Source organism: Acanthopagrus latus, chromosome 21 (assembly GCF_904848185.1).
Source record: "Acanthopagrus latus isolate v.2019 chromosome 21, fAcaLat1.1, whole genome shotgun sequence".
NCBI lineage: Eukaryota > Metazoa > Chordata > Actinopteri > Spariformes > Sparidae > Acanthopagrus > Acanthopagrus latus.
In genome coordinates, this window is record NC_051059.1 from 10,663,918 (window position 1) to 10,683,985 (window position 20,068).

Genomic DNA, 20,068 nt, shown 5'->3' on the forward strand with positions numbered 1-20,068 from the left:
GTTTGCCACAGTAACCCAAAAGAAATCGCCACAGGTGACGGCATACTGGAAATGTCCAATAACATCTGTTTACATAAACACAACCATACATATGAGAGCGTTTCATATTGGCAAATTTCTGCCATTTCCCTTGTAACTCTGTTCTGAGGGCTAAGGGTGTAGTCGATAAAGAGGATTAGGATTAACAACTGAAAAAAGGATTGAGCCTAAATTTAAAATGACGTAAACAAGATGTTAAACATAAGTCAATTTTTCACTGAATGGTTAGTTATTTCCTTTTTAACACCTTTGCCCAAAACCCAACAACAGCAAAACCAACATCAACAATCAGTGTCAGTTTATTCACTCACTTTAACTGACGGTGCCCAGAGCCACAGTAACATGAGCATTTAAAGTGTTAATTGGAATATCACAGGTTCATTCCCAGCAAAAGCCAGAGTTCTAAATTCAAAGAACTGCATCTGTAGTTCACATATTGGACAAAGAGCATGCTGAGAAATATACAATAAATAAAGAATCAATGTAATGTTACAGCATGACTAAATACACTGTCTCAGCTAGTAAAGAGCTTCAGAAAACCTTAATTCCGTCACTTGATGCACTGGCCCTGTTGGATGTCTGGTCGTTTTAAATACTGCCAGCTAGGAATACCTGCTGAACACAGACCACGGTATCAGCTCTTCTCCTGTTTCCTGCTACACTGTCAAGGCGCTGCCAGCAATACCCATCTCTATGGCAACATAACGTGTTGTTTGGTGAACGCTTATGTTCCTTATAGTACTTGAGTGCTTCTTTTTTAGTACGACTGCCCAAGGGGAAGTGAAGGCCTGACTCTGGCCTGAGCACAGACAGGGTCAATATTGGTCGAATATTTCAGCTTAGAGACACCCCGTTACCAATTAGCAGCTTGTTTAGCTAATTTTGCCTTTTAACTTGAAGGGGTGTTGAAAGATTGCCTCAACCTTGTTTGAGTTTTGCCCAGACGTGGATTTTGTCTCAACTTTATTTGCATTCGTTGAACCAAAAAACGTATTATTATTCTATTAATGTGGAATCAAATCTTCCAGGAGTCTTGGTCTTGATCTTGAGTAAGACTTGCTTTGCTCTGATCAAGATTTGATCTTGACAAGGCTCCACTTACACCTGCTCCAGGATGTGACTGAATATGAGACATATTTAGAAAGAGTCTGTGGTTTTTGTCCTGATGCTTTGGCGGTGTGATATAAAATCACGCTCTTTGGCAGACGAAGAATTACTTTGCCATTTCCACAGCCCGTCATACAGCCTGCTGCATGCTACAGTGGGTGGTCTAACACCCATATCAGCTCTGCTCTACTTCACATGGCAGGCGGACTTTTACTGTGGGGGGGCCTTTGCTTCTAATTTACGGCTTTTAAAGTAATCGATTAAAGGGCTCATAGACGTGAAAGAAAAAGCGCTTTACAAAAGAACTGTGGAAGTGAGATGGACTCTTTTAGTGTCAGATGATGAACTTTGACTAGAATTTCTGTTCTGTGTTGTTAACCTGGAGCTTTCTGGCTTCACATTAAACAGTTCTATACATTGGTTGAACGTGTGCTTTACTTATTCTTAGAGCAGCTGTTAGCTGGAGGTGAATGTCTCACTTTGGATTGAACTCATTACACATAGAGGAGGTGTTGCTGCATGTTTTTCCCATCAGCGGTACAGAAGGAGGAAACATCAGACAAGGTTGTTGCAGACTTAAAGAAGGTTGGGGGCTACTTACAGAGTTATAGTGGTTGTGGTTCATGCAGTGAGCAAACGGTCATGAATATGGACCAATAAAAGCAGCAGGAAAAAAATCAGACCTGAGCTTTGAACCAGTAAATGAGGTGATTTTCATACCTGAATTTGGAACAATTCATTGGCCATTGCAAGAACATCAACAGATACTTCACAGTTACTGTGCAGACCTGCTATATTGTTTTGATAATACTATACTTTTGTCTAGATTTCTTACAGTTAACCCAATTACCATATGTCTGTATTTCAATAATGGGCTGTTCTGTTCACAGTCTTAATGAGTGTTTAAACAGGAAGTGCATTTTTATTACCAGTTGGTACCAGGCCGTCACAGAGCGGCGACAGAATCCATTTGTAGTGGTGTTTCTGGCATCTCCTTTTACCTCTGTTTAGGTCTCCACTTACTTCAGCTCTGCCAAATGCCCCTCTGTGTTTTCATGTGCTTGTCGCTGACTTTGTCCCTTGTTTCTTGCTGGACAGGTAGTTTATAGTCAGTATTTTAGCTGAGGTTTTTAAGGGAGGCTAAAAACAGTTAGCAGTTACTGCTGGAAGTACTGATGAGAGCTGTCAGAGTGAAGCAAAACGTCCTTTGAGACAAGTCTCAAGTCACACTCAGCAACCATCTTGACAATTCCTATGGGTAGTTAGACTAACAAGACCAGGCCCCCATCTAAATGAGTAGGGAGAGACCAGTTATGGGATTTCACTTTCACTAGTTACCAGGACATAAAAACTAAATGTATAGAATCACCTGTATAGTATGTCAAATTTATTTAAAAAGTAAGGTTTGTCACACATTTTTTCCATACTTCCACTGTGCACAGTTTCAGTTTTACAGCTCCGTTCAGAATGCCGGGACGCGATGCCATCAGCTCATCCCCTTTCGTGGTGATCCTGTGCATTAGTGTGATATCCTCCACTTCCATGTTTTATAGACGTCTATGTTGTGAATCCCAACAGCGCACTTGTGTCAGTGCAAAAACACGATTGGCTGCTTTGGCTTTGATAAAGCACATGATTCACTTTTGGGGGCAAGGGGTGGCATATGTGTCATAAAATCACTATTTATGATCTTACAGACTTTTTGCTCAGGAATTATGAAACAATTAGCTGAATAACACTGAAACACTGTGTTGTGCTTGGGGGGGCTGTAGGTTGTAATGATAATTGTCTTTGGGTTCATCACTGTGAGTGATCCCGTTTACATTATGTATACTCATTTGATCCATAATTAATACACAAAATTGGTAAAAGAAGCTTCAACCAGCAATGCTTTTCAACAGGCCATAAAGCATCAAATTATAATCCTTCTCAGTTTGTTTCAGGCTTGTGCTGTAGCTACAATAAAGAACAACGATGACCCGGTATTGATCAGGCATTTTAAAAACTGTAATAACACCTTAAACTTTTTATATGTGCCTAATTGTATATAAAGCATTTATGTATGTGTTAAGATTAAGAAAACATTTTGTCATGTGTCTTAGATGAACTATTATTGGGTTTATGAGAGTTTGTGCACTCAAATAGTGCCTATTTTTTCTGTTTTGGAGAAACTGGTGGTCAGTGTGTTGGAGGTTATATTTTATTTCTTCTATTTTTAAAATAGCTGTCTGCCTAGACTGAAACCTAACTGTCATGACTTCCTCCAATGAAGAGAAACATTGATTTCGGCTCAGCGGGGATCATGCAAAACAGCCTCTCATTAAAATCATAATCAGAACTTGGAAATGGCACATGGGGTTCAACTCTGGGTTGAGTTGAAAATCACTGGAAACTATTAAACTTGCACTTAGCCTTCAATCCCACACAAAACGGTGATGACATCTCAGACGACGTGAGGTGGAAGCTAAAAGTAGCATCATATCGACAGCTTTATATTCAGGTCCAGCTGTTTCTCTCTGTGAAGTTAAACACACTTTGACGCTTAAGCTCTTTCTTTTCCATGTTTCCGGTGACCAAAAATTGATTCATTTAGATACTAAAAATCATATATCTTGTTTATTGTGAGAGACTGAAAAAAAAAAGGGCAGTATCCTTCATGACTTGTTTTTCAATGTCAAGGGCATTCGTTCTTTTCCACCTGAAGGTCACCGCTGTGCATCATCAGCACCGATTCTTACACAAATATCAAACTCTAACGTCACATCAACTCTCTGACAATCCTCATAAACTCCCCCATCAGTTGTGAAGGTCCACTTCAAATACACATTAGCACACACACACACACATTCACATAAACACACACACACACACACACACACACTCTGCCCTCTCCCTGTCCCCAGCCCCGGTTGCCTAGGAGACAGCTGAGATGGGGACCCCATCTCATTACACACCAATAGGGCTGTGTGACTGGCTGGAGGAAGATGCGTGGGATCTTCATCGCCATCTAGCAGCCAAGACAGAGAAAGACAGCTCATTTTTATAAGCCAAGATTCTGCCTAGTAACCCAATGTGCTGACTTCTTCTGGTGGTGAAATCCAGCCCTGAATTTATAATGAGATGCATCATATGGTGCAGCTTTACACAAGATGAAAAGTTTAATTCCAGCCATTAGTCAAGTGATTTCTTAATGGTTGATCAGAGAGCGGTTATAGAGAATAGGGAACAAAGGTGTGTGTTTTATTTAATGCAGCATGGTGACTTAAACTTGTGGCCGATCAAGTGATCACACAAGAATTACTTGTCTAACATATAAAATTCAATGTCAACCAATCATTACCTGAAAGTGTTCTCAGTTCTTACAGTTGTGCCCTGGATTCTGTCAAAAGCAAGACAGCGCTTTCCAAAAGTTCTTAAACAGGGCAGAACAATCACTGGGATGCAATCAAATCCAACTGTCCTATCACCACTGCAAAGCCAACATGATAACACTTTAGATGACCGCAGCAATCCTTTGAACCACCTTCAGCTGCTGCCCTCAGGGCAAAGGTATAGAGTGCTAAGGAAAACATCTGTGAAATATTTCTTGACCCTGTTTCCATAAAATACCTTGTTCAAGAAGAACAGCCACTTCTTAAGTGAGCTGATGCTCTTTTTAATGTAGCTCCTAATTTGTTCTTGTGCACGAGTTTTAATGTGTTCTGTTTTGATTGTGATATGTTGCGTACATTTTTTGCACATGCGAGCAAAGACAAATCAGCTTATCAAATCAAATCATATCTTTGTTACTGTTTGTCCCCAGCCTTATATAAAATCTGTATATAAAGTAGTTCAAATTGTCTCCATCAACTAAGATTAAATTCATGCTTATAAATACATAAAATCATCTGATAATAAGGTTATATCACACTAACAGCGACCATTTACTTTAATAAGGCCACATTTTGTTGCAAAACCTTTGTAGTTTTACTTCAGTAAAACTTTGAATTCAGGACCCTTTTTAGTAATAAAGTATTTCACTACATAACATAAAAATCTAATCAGGTTTCATAGGACAAAACATTAGATTTCATGAATGAACTGAGATACAGATCTTGCTTGAGAAAGGAGAATAAATTATTTTAATCTTCTGGAGAAAAATCTGGTTATCAATAAGCTTTCTCTCTTAGTACTCACCTCCATTATGAGTCTGTAATAGTATGTTTGTACATTAAATACAAGTAGTATATAGCTTACTTTAATGCAGGTTGCCCCTTCGCAGAATATCACAAAATTCTGAGACAGTTGGTCTGGAATATACTACAGTTTATTAATTCTAACAGATGTGTTATATTAAATATTAAAAACATCAAGTAGAAATGGCCACATGTATACGCAGCAGCAGAAGCAGGAGTTTGGGTCGAACTGAGCAAGACACTATTGTGCTTTTAATTTCTACTCGGTGGGGGACAAAAGATAGATAGTCCTTGTGCTACACACATGGTATGTGAAACGAAGCCACAGACACACTCGAATGTTAACCTTGCTCTATTGTAAAGGTTTTAGATAATTACCCTAGACACCGTAATACAATGGTGTGGTGAGGAATGTCAGCAAATTCTTGTCAGTGTTGGAAGTTGAAACCTCCTGAAAATGTTTATTTTTGCTGACCTCCAGTGGTTTGACTTCTCACCCTGCTGCAGTGATGCACAGGTGTACTCCAGCACCTGGTGACATCACTGTTGGGTTTGGTTACAGGTGCAACCAAGCACATTTCTGACTGTAGACAACAGTGATGCTGGGTGAGGTCAGAGGTTGAACAGGCTTGACACCTTTGATCAAAGAGTGCAACAAAACACTGCTTATCAAGTTAGGTGGACTTTTAAAGGTATAATTTAAAAGAAATGGCCAGAATTCAAAGGTTGCTCCAAAACTATAGGTGGCAGCATGACCGTTTACTGTTGCTTACTATACTGGGCTTGCTACCCTTTGACATATCTTTGGCTATAGCGATTAGCTGCTGTTAGCAGATAGCTCAGTTAGCCCTGGAGCTAAGTGACCCTATATATACTGTGCTGTATCCCCTATGACAGGGGAATACAGCACTGAGGTGATTTACAGCAGCTATAACCAGGACTATGGCTCCAGGGACGAAAAGACACAGCAGGATCGGACAGGACAGGCATGAAGCGACGGAGGAGTGACAAGAGTTGGACATCAGCAGCCAGTGGAAAACAACCAGACTAGAGGTGATTGTGGAAAGACAAACCAAGACTGTTTTGGTGAGTTTAATTTCATTTGTACCCAATTTTGAATACAGTTCGGATGAAGTGTGTTTCAAGATGAGTTAAGACAGTGAAACATGTCTTACTTTGCGAAAAGCGAGAAACTTGTGGATGACTGTATCTTACTATTTAGTAAGGGAAGTACAATAGGTGTAAAAATGTCACCTTTCTTGACATGTTATGAGTTTATATTGTTCTTTGACCTATTAGCAAACTTGCTGCTTTTACATCTCGCAGCTGAAACTACAGGGGCTATTGGACAATCACCTCTTGCGGAACAAAGCAGTATTAGAATAAGGGACCGGCTGGGGTTAGCTGGTTAGCATGCCAACTTCGACATTTTGACTATATTGAATGTCGATAATGTCGATAATAATGTGTTTTCTGATGAGTTGAGGCAGCGATCAAGCTTATCTAAGTTTGGTTAAAGAGACAAAATTGAATTCAAACATTTCATCGTTGTATTTTACTTTTTAGTAAGGATAACAGGTGTAAAAATGACATTTGTGAGTTGATTTTGTTAACTTAACAGACTAAGTAGTGAACTTCCCGCTTTTATATCTCCCAGCTGAAACTACGGCACCTATCAGACAGTCACCTCTTGTGGTACGAAGTGGCATCACAAGACAGGACTGGCTGGGGCTAGCTCGTTAGCATGCTAACTTCAGTGGCAACTTTGACATAACATCAGCACTGTTGTTTCCTCACACTCGCGCTGAGTGTTTTAAACAAAAATTCTGGCCATATCTTACAAATTGACCCTCTAACAAACATAATACTATGTGTTTCTACAAGTTTGGAAATCTTTTGCATTTGGGGCAGGAATCCAGCTTTGTCGTTCACTGCCCAGTATTTTGTCAGCAAAATAGATTTTTGAAGCATTTTTCTAGCACCAAATGAAGAGACGGCTTGTTGCCAAATAAAGTTTCTTGCAGAGTATACAAATACACATATTGTCTGTGGGCTGGTGTGACATTCCCTCCCTCTTAACACCTGATTGATGTACAATACAATTCTAAGAAAAATCCTTGCATCTAAAGAAATTTGAGGTGAGAATTTCAGTCTATACCTCAACATCGTCTAGTGATACACATGTGCGGGTGAAAATAAAGCGTCTACACACATGTACCTATTTTAAATGTGAACAATATGCACAGACAACCACCTTGTGACCTTTTTACTTTTTATCTCTATCTGTTTAAAACTCTGCCTCAGTCCACAGGATATACGCTTGTTGACCGGACCTAAAGCATAGTATTGTCATTTAAATGTAGATATAGGCAAGGGTGACTGGAGCTAACACAACAAATCTTAAAGAGGTATCACACGTACAGTACACTGGTAACAAAGATCAACATAGAAACAAAAGACGGAAATATCAAGAAATAAATGCTTCCATATGGTAACATAAGATATGGCATATACTGTAGAACTGAGCCTCATGAAACTACTCATTTGCATTGAAAGAAAAAAAGATCCGGAAACATTACATGTGGGGTGGTGGTGATATACTGAAGGTCTTTGTAAACATTCTCTGTTCTAGGCCTCTGATTCGGATTGGTCGGTGGCGACGCTGCCGTTCAGCTCGCCCAGTCCCGTTTGCTCCTGGATGTCCGTCATCTCTCCGACGATGAAGGTCGGCTCCCCTCCTTTGCCGTTGGCTGATCCGCTGTCTGGCTGCTTGGATGCTTGGTTTGTTAGTGTGGGTTCTTCATCCAGCCTGCTGGAGATGGACCAGTAGAGGTGAGCGTCAAGTCTGGCTGCAGCCAATGAGAGCTCTCGTGCTGAGCAGGAGGGTGTGTCCACCTTGGGGGGGAAAGGAAACATGGTGGATTAATAAATTCAAGGTAAAGAAGTAGTTCTGCATTTTGGGAAATGCAACTCATTACTACATTACTATGTACTCTGTTTAGTGCTTAACAACATAACTAATTGGAAGGGTAATTAGCTTACTAACAGAATGATCAGAGGGCCTAAATGAGGATGTACCATCAACTAGTGAGCTTTAGCAGATTTTGTTACCTTTGTACAGAGCCAGGCTCGCTGTTTGCCTCTGATCCTTGTCTTTACACATAGCTACGCTGGACGCAGCTTCATATACAAAAGACACCTATGAGAATGTCGTCAATTTTCTCACCTACTTCTCAGCAAAAAGGAAAATAAATGGTGTCAAACTATTCCTTTAAATGTTGTAATTAACTGTTGTCATTACACCTTTTTTCCTCCAACTGCATTGACCTTTACTAAAACTGTTGGTGCTTCTATGTAGATTGTTAGGCTTAACATTGGAGAACATACTGTGAAAATCACAGACAGAAGTGAAAATGGATCATGAATAGTACTGTTTGTGCTCTCTCATATGTATCCTCCTTTTGAGTTGTTTGCAATTCTAAATAAGCTCATCTAGTAATGGCATATGATATAAAAGCTTTGGTGAGAGGCACTGCTGTGTGCTTGTCTCTACCAAAATAACCACAATATGAACACTCAAGTTAGATGTCCTGCGTTTCCCAGCATGCCTTTCAACAAACCCAAGAGAACAAGTGTGAGAATTCTGTTAGTTTTACATGTAGGTGGAGACAGGAATAGGGATAACAGCAAGAGTTTTCCTCACTGAAACACTTGTAGATATATTTTTGTCTACTGATGGTGAAAGAACTTGTATGTTCGCCTCCTCTGATAAACTCTTAAATGGATAAAAAGCAATTAGACACCAAAATGTGACTTTTATGATCATGTTTTGAAATGTTGAAGCGACCAAATTCCATGGTGACAACTGCTGATATCTACTGGCATTCATTCTCATGTCAAACAGTCATAAGTATTTGCATTGATGATATCTGTATTGACAGGCTAATTTCCCCCCCTTTTCCAGCACAATGCTATGATGCTTGTTGAAGTTTGGGGCAATTTTCAATTTTGTTTATCCAGTTATCACCATTCAAACAGTACTCACACATCTCTCAGCGTTAAGGTATAAGAAGTGATTTCCTGTTCTATTTTTAAGTTATGTCCTTATTTGTCATGTTTTTGCTTTCATTTCCTCTCTTTGTCTTTTTTCCTGTCTTTTCACTCCTCACTGTGTCAAATCAGTGAATTACTCATCTCATCTCTCATCTCAGTTCTGTTTTGCCCTTGTTTTCCTGTGTCTCCCCGTCCCATGTGCCCGTTGTGTGTTTCTGGCTTTTGGTTCCTTATTCCTATCGTTGTTCCTGGTTTGTACTTTGCTATTTGGTCTGTACTTTTGTTCTGGGATTTCTTAGAATTTGGTACCTGCCTTGTTTTGCATCCATTTTTGATTTGGATATTCAGCTTTTCGTTATCATACGTTTCATAAGTCTATCATAAGTATCATAAGTTTGCTTTTTGTTTAGTTACTTGTGTGGCAGTGTGTCTCCGTTTGGGTGCCCTTTGTTTAACCTCGCCAAAACATGCGCATCGTCCTCCATGCTGCCCTCCCGTTCCCTGTTTTCCAGCATTTCTGTGATGTCAAATGTGACACATCAGAAAAAAAAACAAAGGCAAACTCGTCTACTGGATAGGAAATGAGTCAATCACTTATTTTCAGTAGGTTTACCTGTGTTTAGAAAGTCTGCCTGTACACGGTAGTTTTGGTGCAAAATGGTGCTAGACAGAGATTGTAGGTTCACTCCCAGCACTGATTGCCAGTTGCTGGTATAATATGTTTTCGGAAGGAATATGTTTTTTTCAGCAGTCGTTAACTGCTGTCAGGTTTATTCAAAGATCATTTTTATTACCTCTGCTTTGAATTACCTCAAATGTGTGATGAAAGGCTCCATAGTCAACGTCAAAGAAGCCCTCTGCCAGTGACATCATTGGGCTAAATCGGTGACCCCACAACACCTCCTCCCCTAGATAGGAGCTCCTTGCCTGGCAAGTCATCCCTGTACACACAAACACAACAATACAGTACAAGGTTAATTATGTCTCACAATAACAAACAGGATTGTATGTGCAACATCATAATTGGCAAGCTATCTGCGTATGAATATTCTATGCAGCTGACTTATGACTGTGGGCTTCATCCATGTAACTTTCAACAGCACTCTGAAAAAGGGAATTGATATTCAGAGTAGGCAGAGAGGCCACCTTTAACTCACAGAGCCACATCATGATTAGCTCTGATGCACTGAATTCCTGCCGAACAGTAAGGAACAGTTGAGATTTTTATCCTCTTAGAATGAATTTGACATAAGGCAGTATGATATTTCCAAATCCTCCAAGAGAACAGGTAACAGGCTCCTCGTCCCTGCCAGGCTCTGTTTATATCTGTTTGGATTTGGTAGTTTGTAGACAGTAAGACAGGTCAATGCAGACAACATAGAATAAAATAAATATAACTTAGGTGTTCGGCTCTGCTTCTTAATATTTCATATCTGCGGGGAGCCACAAGCAGCTGGTGTTGCGCAGCTGGTGTGAATGATTTTCCCGATCAATATGCTGTAAAACCAGACCTCCTTAGATTTTGATAAGGATAAAGGATAAAGGAAAACTGAAACTTTGTTTCAATCCCAATCAAGTGCAAAGTTGGAACTCAGTATAATATGACACATTTGCAGTTTAGGCATTTAGCTAATGATTTATAAACATATGACTAACATCGTGTTGGTCCACAAGGCGTCAGTGCCTTGCTTAAGGGCAGATGAGTGTTCACTGACACACTGGCCGTTGTGGAGATGGATACTGTTGGAAATGGTCTCTATGTCTATGATTAACACGCTGCCTCTTTAGTCAACAGATAAGTGATAAGGACATCAAGTATAAGAACACAAAAACATCAGTTCACTCCAGTGATGACTCTCCAGTTTTGTTCCCTGTTACATAATACATTCACTTATATGCTCCTATCTAAAAATATATGTATATTTCGCCCATAATCACAACATCATAAAAGCTTCCGGAAAGATCGAAAGAGATGGAGAGCTCTCAAACAAACAACAGATATCCTGGAAGGGGGATTTCATTTTCTAATGGACAGAATTGGACAGGGTTTGCTTTCTGTAAAACAGTGATGGTATTACTGTAATGTCATATTGTTGTATGCATCTACAAGATTAATTCCCTGATGCTGGATTCTTGTTGTTGCAGCCAAAAATGAGTTTACAACATAGAGGCCATTAGAATTTTACAGCCAAATTAAATTGCAAGGTATTATTTCCCCACACAATACAATGCTGTTCAGTTGTTATATTTTATAACATTTTTATCATTTGACATCACAAAATGGCCTTCAACTAATCATATAAAACCCATTAAGTGATAGAGTGTTGTTAGCGGTATTATTTATATGGCCTGTGCCTTAATTAATGCAAAATGTAATTACCATCAGCTCAATATTACTATATTTATTTTATTACTACTGAGTGACCACTCACTGCATTTCAAATTTAAGCAGCACATTTTTTTCAATCACTTCAACCAAATGCATTCCTACTCAGTTACTTTTATGACATATTTAATCCATCTACTGCACAAAACGACCAGACCTAAAACGTAACTCCACGTGTGAAAAATGTAGTGCGATGCCTTTCATGGCTTCAGAGGAAGCTGCATGTGATCTAAAGAACTGACTCCAGTGAAGTCACTCAGTAGCTGAGTTGCATTGTGAGTAACACAGGCACTAGGTTTTGAAAAAGAAGAATATGGGGAGTTAAAATCACATTCTCGTAGCGATTCAATCATTTGTTGAGTGCTTTTCAAATCTGGTGCCTACAATACCCACAATTCAATTTAACCACTGAGTGACATCACTGGATTAAATGCAGCTTCCTCTGTTGTCACAAAAGGCTTTATACTTGTGTTTTCACATATGCAGTAGTACTCCCCAAGAGCTGTAAAGACACCTTCATGTATAAAATGGGCGGAGTTACCCTTTAACTGAATAACTTTAGGGATAATTTGCCTGTTAACTAAACTTCTGATAAAAGTTATCATGATTTTTGTGTTTAAATAATACATTCCTTTAAATAATACTAACAATTATTTTCAGAGGAGAGAATGAAACTGGTGTTTGCATCCTCATTACTTTAGACTTTGTGGTAGTTAACCCATTTCTCACCTGTTGCCTCCACCATTCCTTCCAGGATGACAACGATCTCAAAGTCCTCCTTCTCCAGCTGAGCCTGTGACATGTCCCAGAAGGGCGAATGTGCGTCAATCTCGTGGGAGATCACCAACGGCGAAACCAGGAAGAGGCGATCATCACCTGTCTCAAAGCCCACGCTGATGTCTGTCTGGTCCAGCGGGATGAACTCACCTGACGGGGAGAATAATATGGAGAGTTGAGGAAAAGGAAAGGGAGGAAAAACATGTTAAGGTGAGGTGTTCTTTCTCTATATGGGAGGCTCTATATGGGAGTTCTTATAATTTGGTAACTGTAGTAGAGGTGCTGTAGTTGTCATAGTAGAAACAATAGTAATTGTACAAGCTGTAGATGTAGAAGTGGGTGTTGTAGTCATCGTGGTCACATTCGTTATGGCAGTGAGTAAAAAATGTACCAATACTGTCAGTTATTGTCTTATCTGGTAGTCTCACCCTCCTGAGTCTGTTTTGACCTGATGAGCTTGGCCCTCATGTTGGCCCCTACAATATGGGAGCTCCGCAGGTCACCCACCCTGAACATCAGACAGAGCTTGTCGTCTCTCAGAGAGATGACGGCATGTTTGGAGAACACCAGCGTCTCTGCCCGTTTATTGGGCTGTGAGATCTTCACGAACATACAGCCGACCTGGACAGCAAGGAAAGAGGGTGGATTTGAAGGTCAAAGGAGAGGCAAAACAGGCTACCTGAGACTCAAAGACAAACAAAGCACCTGCCAGAGGTTCAAACATAGCAGAAGATTATTGAAAAATAAATTACTTCTCATGGTTTCCACAATCACCAACACAGAATTTATGGCCGCAAGAATTAATTGTGATTGCTGTATACAAACAAAGCCTTTTTTCTGTAGAGCTTCCTTTCGCAGTTTAAAGTCTTTAGAAACAGATTTGACACTATAATTAACCTCAGACTCAGTCAGTTTTTAATATGCATACATTTCCATCAGTTGCTGATGTGGCATGTGTCCAGCTCCCGAACATGCATAAACATGATTCTGGCTGGACGTCAGTGTTTGGAAATGTCTTCATCAAAAGAGTGCTTACCTCATAGGAAAAATCGAGCTTCATCAGCACGTTTAAAGTTAGTATTCTCTTCCGGGGAGTCATACTATCTGCAGCGTATTAGTGTCATTTCGTCTGCACAGTATTACAAATGTGTATAATGTTTAATTTAATTCAGCTGAACAGATGGAGGCTTCTTTATATTCATACAGACTCGGGTCAAACAGTATTTGCATGTACTATAATATTTGTTTTTCTTCAGCCTTTCAGTAATGTGGGGTTTTGCCAAATGGAATTCAGAAAATTTTAACATGGATTTGATTTCAGAATGCCAAAGCCAATTTTGTTTGCTCTTATTTCTTATTTTATGTACAACTCCTGATGGGCTTTAGTAGGTTATGACAATTGCTGTGTGTAAGACCCAGGTCCACATAATTATGACAAGAGTTTTGAAATACTTAGTAAAAATGTCTTCACACGTCACCATATTCTGACCATATCCTGTCATTTTAGATTTCAAAACAATATAATGAAATATCTTATCTATACATTTCTCTGTAAATTAAATTTCTCTAAATCCATGTTAGGTCTAATAATGTAGACTGAAAATATTGTATAAGATGCAAGAGGGAAAATAATATTTCACTTTCTTGGACCCTCAGTACAGAACATGTCTTTCCTGCTTGACCTAACTTAAGTTTCAAAGACAGAAAAAACCTCATCAGCAGGCTAATACCTAATGGCTAATGTTAGCTTCTCCTACAGGCGATCATCAATGTAAGCTTCTTAAACAGGCCAACAATGGAATTCTCTAACTGTTACCACTTGAGAAGTTTTTCAATCATTTTATTTTGAATTTCTAGACTGCTAACTAAGGAAATTATTCAGTTACGACAGTTCTAAAATACGGTTAGGAAACATTTTCTGTAATGCCAGAAATCTTAAATGTCGCCCTGAACTAAGAGGGTAGGGTTTCAGCCAAAAGAAGTTTCTGTAATGAATCTGATCATTTTGCTTACAACTTGATAATGATGTTTTTTCATCCTCTCTTTTTGCCATTTCTCAGTCATGCCCCGGCTCTGGTGCTCACCATGAAGGCGTTGACCATCGAGCCCAGTATAGCTTGTAGCAGCAGCAGCATGGTGCCCACTGGACACTGGTCTGTGATGACGCGGTGGCCATAGCCAATGGTGGTCTCGGTCTCGATGGAGAAGAGGAAGGCCGAGATGAAGCCATTGACATTGTTGACGCATGGCGTCCAGTTCTCATCCTCCAGATGGTCCAGATCACCCCTTGGGAAGTAAAGAAAGGAGAGGGTGTGAGAAAGGGAAGGGGGGAGGGTGACAAAGTGGGTGTCAAGAGGGAAATAATAGACGGTGAGTGAGAAGATTTATATTTACAGACCGGAGGTGCAGAAATATATGTAAGATGACTCATCTCTCCCCGTATATACACCATCTCCTTCAGCTAATTCTTATAATGAATAAGAAGTGATCCTATATCTCATAGTAACCACGATGATCAACGGTCATGCCGTCACTTTTTCTCGACGCGGCAAAAACATTCGTTTTTCCATCATATATCATTATATGAAGTGCCTGTACTGTACCGCTGGTTTCTCAGTTTAGTGCCACTAAAAGTCTGCAGATTTTCGTTCAAACTACTTACTACACAGGCTAATGTCCCTGATTAACACTGCTTCGGCCAGAGAGGGAGAGCTAATTAATGAAAGTGGTGTTAAGTAATTTATATAATCTATGACTTTTATTGACCTGTATTGGTGACCAAGGCATTGCAGCACCACCGACAGTTCTCTGGCACAGCTTAAGGTGGCCTGTAATTGATATAAAGAGGTCACAATTTTACGAGACGAATACGTTAGCTAATTAGAGCTGCAATCCAGCAGACACATCTTGTGAGGAGGTAACACATCATGATGAAAGAGGCTGTAATATTAATACTGCTTTGTCATCTGATTTTTTGGCAGAAGATTTTTTTTTGCATTCCTTGCAGAAATGTCTTGCAATGCTGGACACTCGATCGCAGCATCAACCTCCATTTCTGAGTAGATCAGAAGTCAGCATTGCCTTGTGATGTTTTAATTGGAGGAGAAGTTCAACATTTTGGAAATATGACTATTCTTTCTTGACCAAGGTTCCATGGGAAGATAAGAACCACTCTCTTCTCTGTCCAGCAGACTTGTAATTGGAGCCAAGAAATGGTTAGCTTAGCTTCGCACAGATACTGGAACCAGATGGAAACAACAAGGCTGCCTTTGTCCTAAGCAGAAAAGAGTAGAAAAGAAGAGTCTGCCAATAATCATCTATACAGCTCATTAATTAACACTTTAAATCTTAAATGTTACATGTAATTTTCAGAGCTAAATTACCATCTCCTGTAGCTTCATATTTACTATACTGACACAAGCATAGAATCAATCATCACTTATTAATCTAATACGTAAATTACCCAAAATGTCAAACTTCTCCTTTAAAGGTATATTATGCAGGATGTAGGGCTGGGCCGATAGACAGTAGCACTGTCCATCACCAATCGCTGACAGTTATCAACAACTGAGTGGACAGTCAGAGTTTTGGGTGTTCGTGACATGTGGAAGGGAAAAGGAAACCCAGCGTGGGGGTTGTACTGTATGTGAGACACTAATGGTGTGCTGGTGTGCTAATGAGCAAATCTGAGGCGACACACTACCTCAAATTTTTGCTCTGATTTCTTACATATTTGTATGTTTATCCTCTCATGATATTGTATGTTTTGTATGTTCCTAAATGTAAAACTCCCTCAAAGACACCCTCAAATTCAGGATTGTTCTTAAAACTAAAACAAAACACATGTATCTTATTGTCATTTTGGCCTATAGGACTTTTGATCGTGTTCTTTATCATTTGGATCTAGCAACAGTCATGATCAAGCAGACTCCTTTCTGGCTCATGACTGAATAGATCTAAATGAAACCCGTCCTACACCCTTGCTCAACAATCTTACCGACAGTAGGCTATGAGGTACCAGATGGCCCCGAAGAAGAGCCATGTGACAGCGTAGGCCATGACGAAGACGAAGAGCGAGCAGCGCCAGTTGAGGTCCACCAGCGTGGTGAAGATGTCGGTCAGGTAGCGGTAAGTCTCCTGCATGTTGCCGTGCTGCACGTTGCAGCGGCCGTTCTTCTCCACATATCGCTGTCTCTTACGCCGAGACTTTGCTGGTGGAGAGGCGAGAGGAGGGGAAAGGCGACAGGTTACAGTGCAGTGTAACGTCAGAAATATAGAGTAGGTAGTGCTGGAAGATTGAAGGAATGGAAATGTGGAAGTTTTGGTGTTTACTAAAATTGAAACAAGGTTAAAGAGGAGTCCTCATTGGTGCCATAGTTGTATCACCCTGAATTGCAAAAAACCTCTTAGAAGGTTTGGAGATAGATGCATGTCTGTCTTTTAACATTTCAGAAAGGTTTAGTTATTTGAAGATATAAGTCTGACTGCCGTCAGAGGGTTTGAGTTGAATGATGGCACATTGAGACACTGGAGGAGGAGCAGACAAGGGTGCCAGGGGACGAAAGTGCTTAGAAAGATGCAGTGTGGCTTAGAAGGAAATACCAGGCTGCTTAAGAAGGGATAACAGAAATGAAAACAGACAGGTGAGGAGATGAGAGGAGATGAAGTGCGACAGGACAACATCATCAAACACTCAGCGGGGGAAAGCTACAACATTGGACTTAAGTCTCTGTCCAACCCTAAAGGCATCCGATGACATTTTTTCATGTAGAGATCCTCTTTAATGTGGGTGCACCCAGCCAGAACTGAGACGGTGACGCATTCAGGATGAAAAACTGCTCAACTACTACGAATCAGCTTTCTGTCACTTAGATCGACAAAAACAACGGGCGATCGGGCATCAATCAGTGTGCATCCTCCTCAGAATAAACAGCCTCTTCTCGTGGTTTAAAAGAACACTCCAAGCCCAAACTATCAGTCCCTTTACCTTTTCAGTTACATATTTGCTACTATTTTCGTGCAAATTGTTGCCTCTTGAATTAAAACCCTCGATCTTTGAGAAAGTTACGCTAACTGGACATCTGCCGTTTATGTTTTATCCTCGTAAGCTCCACAGTGGCTTAATCGAAAGTTGTCCTGTTTTGTGCTTCTGGCAGGAAAGCTCACACAAAATCAATGAACGTCCAGTTCTTTCAGCAACAATGTTTTTTTTAGGGTTGATTTTTCCTTTCATAGAGACGTACAGTGAAGAAGAGATAAACTGGGGCAAACAAGGGGCAGAGCTGTGGAGGAAGCCTAATGGAAAAAAAAGGGGTGCAAGACTGTGAAAATCACTGAAGGATGAAGCGCTGCAGCACAGTCTCAATTAGAGGTTCATAACTATTGCAAGAGTGATGGGGAGGAGAAGGAGAAAAAACACTGATCCAGACTAAAGCATCAGTCAACAGCTCCCAATCTCTAGAGGAGTTGGTGATGAAGTACTTTCAATCCGTCAGTTATCTCAACTCTTTAATGAGGTGAAAACAAAGTGGATAAAACATTCATTCCATCATTCAGTAGGCCATCGAAGAGTCACTCACCCCACCCGAATCGCCCCCTCTTCTCCTCCGGCCCCTGGACCTTCTTCCTGGTCTGATTGGCGTTGGCCTCCCGCTCCGCCAGCTTGGCCTGGAACGACCTCCTGACCTTGGCCAAGGGTGGAGGGGACGGCGCCGTCTCCGTGGTGACGACGTGGCCCAGCTCCTCCGATAGGTTGAAGACTCCGGTGGAGGCGGTGGCCTCGGTGGCCACTTCCACCTCCTCCCCTTCCCCCTTGTCTTCCACGGGGAGCGTGAGGGTGTCCGGGCGGGAGGGGAAGACCGAGTTCTCCAGCGCCATGGCCCGTGTGTGTGTGTGTGTGTGTGTGTGTGTGTGTGTGTGTGTCAGGTGTATTAGCGTGTTATTGATATCCTCCCTATGGCAGACTCTGTCCACTGCCTATTGATTGGACCATTTGCTTGCTTGACTGAAGCCTGGAATATAGAAGAACACAGTGATGTGTCACAGTAATTCACTGACAGATGATGTCTTAAAAGCAAAAGAGGGCCTCAGGAGTTTATCTCTTCAGAAACTCAACATGCTTTGCTTCTTTCCCACACCAGCAACAAGGCCTGTGGGGGAATAAGACACGTGAGATCTCCTTCTTTAAAAATAAGAGCCACTTTGACTGTGCTCCTCCTGCCTCTGTGCTAGGTGTGTGTGTGTGTGTGTGTGTGTGTGTGTGTTGTGTAAGTGTACTCACAGCTGTGTTAAACGTGTCGGATTCGCATCAGGCCTGCAGTAATTTCTTACATAAGTTATATAGATGCGAAACCACGTTAAATATGTATGTGGACAGTGAGACATCGACGTGCACAGTAAAATGGAGTCCTAGCCCCTCTGTAGCCGCAGACGATGCGCGTCCACTCGGGCAGCTGGCGGACGGACGGACGCAAGAGGAGACCGATGGTGACAATCAGGATGACGCACTACGCCTGATGGATGGATGAGGAACAGGCTCTATTAACGGGGCTCTGTCAGCCAGCCAATGGGCTCCACAAACCGAAAATAAGGGGGGCTAAATTAGCTTGTGGATTCGTGTCAGAGAGCTGAGAACGAGCAAACAAACAAACGAATAAATAAATCTTACCTGCACAGCGAAGCAATTTGTAGATGTGTGAGAGAGAGAGAGCTGGGAGGAGCAATGTTTTTTTTTTATTTTTTATCATAGGACCGACGAGAATCTGGTCCAAGAACGAGCCGCGGATGGCAGCCTCGGTTCAATGACACCCATTTCTTGTGTTTACCAGCGACGCAGCATCGGTCCACTCAGGGTCGCTTTCTCCAGGAAAAAACAACAACAACAAAACAAAACAAAAGACCACCTCGATCCCACCTCACCAATCACAGTGAATTAAAAAAACAAAACAAAAAACCCACCACACTCCGTCCGCTGGATCATCACGCCTTTAAAAAAAAAATGAAAGTAGTAATTACAGATTATCGCGGGCTTGGAGGACATGTCTCGGGCAGTGGACAGGCGAAATGGTGGCAACAGGATAACCCGACAGCACGGAGAGCTCCATCATCTGTGCATCTGATGGAGTCGGTCAGGTGTGGAGCCACTGAGCGGCGGAGGATGCTGTCATCAGTCCCAGCCCCCGTCGACCCTGCCCGCCTCACACACTTGTCATTTCCACAACAGAAGGGACGGCGGGGCTCTGGGTCCTCTGCGCTCCCTGCCACACACTCAGCATCTGCTCACAGCTCCGACAAGACGAGGAAATGCAAAAGACCTTTTTTGTGACGCAGTCATAATGAAATTACATAGATATGTCGTGTTAAATACGTGGTGAAAATTACAGATGTTATAATAAAGCTTGGTTGGATTTAACTTTGAATGTAGAGTTTCATTTTTAGACAGATCCATTCTTGCATTTTTTTTTTGTCTCGTCTACAGGGAAATTATTCTCCTCATAAGGTTTTTTTGTAAAGAGCCTTTTTCAAAAACATC

At 41.1% G+C, this 20,068-nt stretch overlaps 1 protein-coding gene and 1 long non-coding RNA gene across 4 annotated transcripts in view; one reads left to right on the plus strand and one right to left on the minus strand.

Moving 5' to 3' along the window:
• Window positions 1-14,735, plus strand: part of LOC119011794 — a 34,676-nt gene extending 19,941 nt beyond the window's left edge. Inside the window, exons 3-5 of the long non-coding RNA XR_005072276.1 lie at window positions 7,954-8,153; window positions 12,515-12,747; window positions 14,598-14,735. This is a non-coding gene — a long non-coding RNA (uncharacterized LOC119011794). The remainder of the gene's footprint in view (window positions 1-7,953; window positions 8,154-12,514; window positions 12,748-14,597) is intronic.
• kcnj9 (potassium inwardly rectifying channel subfamily J member 9) lies at window positions 5,435-20,055 on the minus strand. Of its 3 annotated transcripts, none has more exons than XM_037085158.1 (8): window positions 19,205-20,055; window positions 18,117-18,548; window positions 16,535-16,748; window positions 14,622-14,823; window positions 12,966-13,158; window positions 12,490-12,687; window positions 10,185-10,315; window positions 7,950-8,216 (listed from the first exon to the last, which is right to left on the minus strand). In XM_037085158.1, exons 2-8 carry the CDS (start codon window positions 18,412-18,414, stop codon window positions 7,950-7,952), a joined length of 1,503 nt encoding a protein of 500 aa, XP_036941053.1. In that variant the 5' UTR covers window positions 18,415-18,548; window positions 19,205-20,055. The 3 variants fall into 3 exon arrangements, with proteins under 3 accessions (XP_036941055.1, XP_036941053.1, XP_036941054.1); XM_037085159.1 differs by having other exon boundaries at window positions 18,818-20,055; XM_037085160.1 differs by lacking the exon at window positions 19,205-20,055 and having other exon boundaries at window positions 5,435-8,216; window positions 18,117-18,414.
• Window positions 20,056-20,068: the final 13 nt, after the last annotated feature.